The sequence below is a fragment of the Semicossyphus pulcher genome, unplaced genomic scaffold, assembly GCF_022749685.1.
Source record: "Semicossyphus pulcher isolate SPU_LCO1_2020_fin unplaced genomic scaffold, fSemPul1.0.p SCAF_4, whole genome shotgun sequence".
NCBI lineage: Eukaryota > Metazoa > Chordata > Actinopteri > Labriformes > Labridae > Semicossyphus > Semicossyphus pulcher.
Window position 1 is genome coordinate 21,544,310 of NW_027211715.1, and position 7,654 is coordinate 21,551,963.

At 39.9% G+C, this 7,654-nt stretch overlaps 1 protein-coding gene across 2 annotated transcripts in view; it reads right to left on the reverse strand.

The window, feature by feature from the left end:
• The window catches only part of acap2b (ArfGAP with coiled-coil, ankyrin repeat and PH domains 2b), a 51,286-nt gene extending 49,081 nt beyond the window's left edge, over positions 1-2,205 (reverse strand). For both annotated transcript variants that reach the window (XM_069679330.1, XM_069679331.1), the window contains exon 1: positions 1,812-2,205. In XM_069679330.1, coding sequence (XP_069535431.1) covers positions 1,812-1,864 — 53 coding nt within the window. In that variant the 5' untranslated portion in view covers positions 1,865-2,205. The remainder of the gene's footprint in view (positions 1-1,811) is intronic.
• Between the last annotated feature and the right edge of the window lie 5,449 nt (positions 2,206-7,654).

Here is a 7,654-nt window from a genome sequence, read left to right on the forward strand (position 1 = left end):
CATCCAGTGGATTTCATTATCCTTTCATTATCATTATCCATTATTATAAAGAGAAAGTCATTGGTTAAAGGTTTTACTTTCAGTTGCTGTGTTAACCACAGCATCTGTATGTCACAATATGCAGTGACTCGGTGCTCTCTTATCGGCTATCCATCTAAAGTGAGAGTTCTCAAACTAGGTACCAAGTCGCAACTTCAACAGGCATACAAATTTAAACTGCCATGCCTTAAAGAAACAGGCTGAACAAATCCACTTTATACTGAGATCCCGATACCAAAGCAGTCACGAGGATGTGAGTTAGTGTAAGACATGCCCACTTCAAACCCAGCTGACTGAAAGTTTCCCTTCATTCAAATCCTCTGACTGCGATCCGAAAGGAAATGCTCCGATTTGTTCTTTTCTTCTGCAAACAACTTTCTCACATCTGTTCCTCGTTTTCTGTGAGAGGATGTCTCAACAGCAGCAGCAGAGGGAGCGGGGGCCGAGGGAGGAAGCAGCGAGGGAGGCGCTTTCTCAAATCTCTGGAATACGCACAGCGAGTGAGGAGGAAGTTGAGAGCAAACATCCCATTTTACACAGAAAAAGAAGTTGCGAGTGATAGCATCAGCATGTTACAGCTGCCATGATAACATGACATCAACACCCATCGCCTGACAAAAACTGCTGAAGGGTTTGATTAAAGGAGTTGAGCGGCTATTATTTTCTTCTCTTCTAATCATGTAAAGACTTAAACGTGGCAAAAATAATAATAATAATGGCTGATTTTTAAGTTTCAGGGTGTAGCACATAATGTGGCTGTTTGACAAGAGGTGTAAGCCTTGAAAAGCTGGGAGGATAAATCGAGTAGCTGCAGGTCAAAAAATAAAGCAGCGACCACATTGCTCAAAGACATTATTTTAAGAGAAAAATGGCAAAAAAATAAAAATCACCAGCTTTTTAAACATGACTATTAGCATCTTTGTCTTGTGCAACATTAAAAGTAATGGTTTTTAACATTATTTTTTCAATTTTCCTGCCAAGTAATGGCCGAGAAATTTCATTCATTCATTCAACCTTGATTTAAATCTTGAGAAATCTCTGAGGGCATGCCCTCATTGTCAATTATGTCGACAGTACAACAAAATAAAATCAATATGAACAAATAGAATACATACAAAAAGAATGGCAACAACACAATTACACACAAAGGAAGAGTAGTTTGTTATCATAGTTTTAGACTGACCCACAGGTACACATGTGGAAAGTAATTGATTATTCAAGAAATTAACCACTTACATCTACCCATCTATAATACAGAGAGTTGTTAGTGACAGCCCTAGTGTCCTGTCCTGCAAATATAAGCTGCAAATGGGCCTTAAATTCCAGATATATAAGAAGATATGGTACCGTGATGTACTGCACACGGGATTAATTAAAGCTGGGGCGTTTGACAGTCATACACTGTCGTGCTATATGTTTGACATTTTGGACAATGGTAAATGAAGGGTACTAACACAGAATGTGACTTTCTGCATTCATTTATAATATATACAAACCTATCTTTACATAATTTATGTACAAAGACCTGGCACTAGAACAGCTTGCTGCTGCTCTTATGAGCTTACCACACTGGTCAGGGAGTTTGTGTTTGGTTTCCTCCCCGCCTGGCCCCAGCTTTCTTAGAGACAAAAATAGAAAAGTGGCAGGCAGCAAACAGCTAGCTAGTTTACTGCTGATTAGCTCATGTTAGCAGGCAGCTAGCTGATACTTTTTCAATGATAAATACATAACCAATAATCGGGACAAGCGCTGAGAGAGATGTCATCACTCACCTGAACCGGGGGGAGTCCTTCAAACATTCCTCGAAATCCACAGTTATCTTCATTTTGCCGCAGTGAGTAAACCCGCTCTCTTTGATTACAGACAGTAATCCACACTGAGTCTTTCTGCTAATTAGCTTGTTTGCTAACGTTACTGTACCTCTGTCCGACCAGCTGGCTCCACTCTGTCACTGCTCTGCTAGCCAGCTAGCCCCAGAGGCCAGCAGCTACGGTTAAAAAGTCGCGGCAATGCGACCATAAACGTCCCTATGTTGAATGTATGACTGCCAAAAAACGCTACAAAAGTGTTTCAGACGCAGCGGTCAGTCCTGAAAACAGAAAGTGTCGTCCGGTAGCTCGGTCATAGCAGCCAGTGGGAGAGGAGCTTTTCTTCAACGCAGATACTACTGCCTCACACAAAGATCGTCTATACTGGGAAAAGAGGAATCACCGGCAAGTGCGCATGTGCCCCGCTTCTGGGATGCATGGACATTTTTGGGTTTCGTCACATTTAATACGCAACCATATAACAAAACATTCTACAACAGTAATAATAGATCATAAAAAGCAGTACACTATATCGGCAAGAATGTACAAACATATCACATCCTAGAGAGATCTTGGTTATGAGTCAAGTTAATTATCTTTATATAGCAATAAAACAATTGAAGGTTTATTACAGCAACTTAGACGGCATTAACGGTTTTGTGTTCAGGATACGTCCACTGTTCATGCTCATTAAAATCAGAATTCGTTTTCATTTGATGTGCACCACCATTGATGATGACTGGATGTTATCAAAGATGTATGCTATGTATGCTGTCACTGCTTTAATTGTTTTATTAAAGCTTGTGTATGGAAACATAATTGTCTCACCAGATTTAGAAATCTTAAAGCCTTTGAATTTCTAGCACTGCCTTTTTTTGCATTGAAACTATGTATCTGAAAATTTTGCCTCTGAATTCAACTCAAATTTTAAACTTATTTTCACTATTTACATATATTGGTAACAGATTTCCTAAAGAACATTAAAACATTACTGTGCACTTTATTACACCCTAATTTTCTAATAGTCAGCCGAACTATATTTACATGGAGGCTCTCAAATAACACAGTCAACCTTGTAGCTATAACGTTAGGTTATGTGATAACTGGCCAAAGAAAGTTACTGCTGCACACCTCACATAGCTGGTCACTTATCTTGTCACGTAGTTTGTCACATAGCTTAACAGGTAGTTTGTCAAGTAGTTTATCACGTATCTTGTCACATGGTTTATCACGTCGCTTGTAACGTAGTTCGTCACGTAGCTTATTAAATAGTTTGTCACGTAGGTAGTTTGTCACGTAGCTTGTCACTTGGCTTATCACGTATCTTGTGACGTAGCTTGTCACGTAGTTTTTCACATAGTTTGTCACGTAGTTTTTCACGTAGCTTGTCACGTTGCCTTGCTTATCACGTAGCTTCTCTGACAAGAGGGGTAAGGACTGATCTGTCAGGCTTGTTCTCTAATGTCATTGGTCACGATCTCAGTAGGCAGCGATCAACACATCCTCTGATCAGTTAGGCTATCATTGGAAGTAATAGGGGTGTTTATTTCCTCGTTTGTCTATACACTGTATAAAAAAGTTGTCTACAATGGATTGACGAATCTTCGTCACATGAACAACAGAGCATAATTTGATTTGCTGGATGTTGATTTGAGACTGAGTCAATTGTTTTTTCTTGCTATCCCCCTTTTTAACTTGTATTTTGGGATCTGAATTTGAGCAACTTGATTATTTCATTCTGATTTTGTGAACATTGAAAAATAAAAGTGAAAATTAGTTGTTGAAAATGATAAGAGTGGAATTCAGAGGCAAAAAAAATCTGATGCATAATTTCAGTGCAAAAAAATCAGTGCTGGAAATTAAAAGGCTTTACTATTTTAAATTTGAAGAGAGAGATTTGCTTCCATACTTTTGGGTCATTAAGGAGTTAACGGAATTAGTATTATACATACAAGTAAATAATATTACGCTTTTTGGTTCCTGGTCAATTAACTGAGGCTCTAAGAATTCTCAGTATTTTTATTTATCTGCAGAATGGATTTCAGAAATCCTAATTATAATGACTTTTAATGCTTCCATCCGGCGGCCAAACTACATGAGAGCATTTCCTCTTTCCACTCTACACGATCTTTGTGTCAGTTGACAGGCGCTTCCTGATCCATTGGAATTACCGTTGACGCTCCCTGGATAGACCGTCAGGACGGCCTTCCCATTTCTTACTCTACTGTGTCGCGTGCTGTAGATTTCTTCAAACAAATCGATCGTCAAGTTCAAATATTACAATCACTTAAACGTCAGCAAGGCGAATATTGTAAATAGCGGACGTTTTATCCAAATCTCTAAAGCAGTTTGACTGAAACGGTTTTGCGGTTGAATGGAAAACCCCGGAAGATGCGGTCATTCTTGGCTGCAAATCCACTGTAGACCAAACATGCAGGACAATCCTCGCACGGTCTCCAGATTGATCCTATTAGAATGACTGGAAATCCAAGGAAAATAAAAGATGCGCTGTGTAACAGCGCCATCTTGTGTTGGGAGAGAGAGGCTGTCTTTTGAAATCTCGAAATGCCTCACACGTGGAATTTTTACTGCAGTGGCTCATACATTTAATGTGCACCAATGGCACTTTGTAGTTTTTCTTTGTTGTTCCATTTCTATTTAAGACCACAGAGAATCAGATGGCGCAGATATTAAATATCTCTTAAAGGAACAATTTACAAGAAATTATCTTTTAAGTTATTTGTGGATTAGCCAACAATAGCAAGTTCCTTAAATCTTGCTAGTTTCATTTGCAAGCTTAAAAATGTTGCGGAAAAACTTAATGAGTTACAGTAAAACTAAATGATTTGTTAGAGCATGTTAAGTGGGTGTACTTTTAGCTTCACTGCTAACAGAAAAGGATTAAATATATAATATTATAGGTTTATAGATTTGAGTGCATCACATTTTGCAATTCAGCACATGATCTAAGAGTGGAGGTCAAGCTCACAAGCAGTAGCTCATCATATTAAGGGTCTAAAAAATAAAACTGGAAAAAGTGTGCTATGTGTGAGCTCAGTCTTCTAGAGGCTTAAATCATTCTGACTGCGTCTGAGAGAAATCTGCCCGGTCCTTGTTTTTCCTGCTTCATCCACCTTTAAGGCAACTCTTCAGATTAATCACACGCCATGACAGACAGTTGTTCCTAACAACATTTTTTAATGATAGGAGACATAAACAAAACAGAACACAAACAATCTGATGATTTAGAACATGCAAACTGGAAATACAAAAACGTGGATTTGGCATCCACCTCAGTTTGAGACAGACGTACAGTGCAGAGTTATGGGACTGCATAACAGTCCGTCATCCTTAAGAGGTGGGCCAAAACAACAAGGGGAGACAGCGGACATGTTTAGGAAGAAAGAAAAACTGCACACAAAACATGAAGCATAGCCTGTTCATTTTACACACATGTACATAAATACATAAGAGGCACATTTGACAAGTTATAACCACCTACAAGGTGATCACGTCAGTCAGGTTCTGGACGATTTTGTCCTTTTGTCTTAAGTGAGAAGATAAACCAATCATCTGAGGTTCTCTGCTGCCGTCTCTTCTGTTTACAAATTAACTGAAGATAATAAAAATGTTCTTCCACACATATGCTGTATATTCCTCTTTCTCTACAATAATCATGTGGTAATTACCTGCTCCGATGTGAGCTTGTTAGTGGGTGGAAATGGTCGAAAGGATCATGGAGAGAAAACGCCACCAAATACTAAACTACAAGAACAAAAAAAAATCCAAAGGGGCATTCGCAGCAGTCACACCATTTGTTGGTCAAAGATCGTTTGTGTTTTCAATACAGAGCGCAACACTTTCAATCACAGTGAGGAATTAAAGGGACAGAAACAAATTAAGAGATCGAAACACAAGACGCACTCAGGGTTCCTCTGTACTGTTCCCTCAGGGTACACAGTTCTTCATTCGACTGTCAGTCAAAGACAACTTTCATTCTTCACTTCATTGTCCTTTTTTATGTCAAATCCAGCAATGCTTTAAGACTTGATGAAACTTTCTTGACACTCGTAGGAACCCCAGACGAAACAATAAAACCCTTGAAACACCTCCAATAAGCGTTAGTGGTTAACTCCACCGCCGACATCCGCTTTAACTAAAGTCAGTAGCATCAACTCTTAGTTTCACATTCCCAAGCTGCATTCAGGACACTTAAGTAGATCAGACAGCGTTACGTACAGTGTGATGAAGGAGTTAAACACAAATTAGGTGATTGTACCTTCCTCTAAAATGAATTTACTCAGTGTGATGAAGCATACAGCACCATACAGTCTGACGCGTAAGTCGTGAAAGCGAGCGCACACTGAGCGCTGGTTTGTCAGATCTACATCAGAGCCTAGTGCTGAAAGCTGCAGCATGTCTGTCCCATTTATCAGTAGCACGTGCCATACCTGCTTTACCATCCCTCAACTATCTAAACGAGATAAAACGTCCTCAGAGCCATTTGGGAAATTCTTACTTCCTTGTCCTGCATAAATAAACTGGTGTGCAGCTGTATATGCTTAATTTATCTGCAGATTTAATTTGGAAAAAGGGCGAACAGCGTGGATATTTGAAGTATAAATAGGGGTTTAAAATTGCCAGAATTTGAAATGAGGTTTTGTATGGAGTTCTTGCATTTGAAGGGAGAACACGAAGAAGACATCCCTTGGGGAAAGTCAATGAAGTGCCAATATAATACTTGAAATGTGTTGTTACATTTGCCAGTTGACTGCAAGCATCAAAGGGAGACACCACAGCAAACATCGTATTGTTAGCTTTAACATATCGAGTTCTATTCTTAAACAGATTATGTAGGTCATGTTGTCTTGTGCTGTAAGGCTAATATATAGCTCCTTATTTATCATAACACCTTTATGATAATAACGAATAGCATTTCTAAGTAAAGCCTTGGGGACATAAAACAAAGACTCCACAGTGTCCATCTTTTGTTACAAAAAGTTCACAAAGCAAAGGAAAAATAAAAGCCTTCTGAAGTGCACCCGTTACAAGTGCAGTCGTCATGTCTCAGATATGCCTTTAGTGAGGCCGTGGGGTTTCCCCTGGTGTCCTCAGGGGCTGACGTACTGGCTCTGTGGCCTGGAGACCGTGGAGCGATCAGACGGGGAGTCCTTTTTATACTGACGTTTTTATTTATTTATTCATTTTTTTTACAAAAAGGCCTTGATCCTCCTTTCAGGGTCAGAATCACAGATCCTTCAGTGCGACGCCGGTCCAGAGGAGGTGGGAGGGGAATTTCTTGGCAACAGGAGAGCGAGGAAGAGGGAGGAGGAACAGTCTTCACTTGTGTGTTTGCACTGACTCTGGGAGGTTAAAACCAGTGTGTCTGAAGGTTATATTGCACAGTTCTAAGGAAACGTAGAGACAGACAGGTGAGACTGGGAGGTTATTGGCTGTTGAGGGTTGTTATGTGGGTGGTAAAGTGGTGTCTGCTGTGCGGCCCAGCGTTCAAACACAGAGAGCGGTGGCATTGTCTGTCTGGATCTTGAGCCGACACGCGGGCCTGAAGGTTCGGAGAGACGCCTCATCTACGAGTCCAGAGAGTCCGCTGGAGGACAAAGAAGAGACAGAAGTGAGAATAGAAAGACAGACAAGAAAAAAACTTGTTCTGCTTTGTACTTTGATCTTTATGAATTAGAGTCGCTTGTGGAAATTGAACAATTTCCTGATTAAAATGGGTTACATCTCATGCAGCAAAAAGTTGGCATCTAGTTTCATATCTTCAGTACAATACGAGTACAGATATG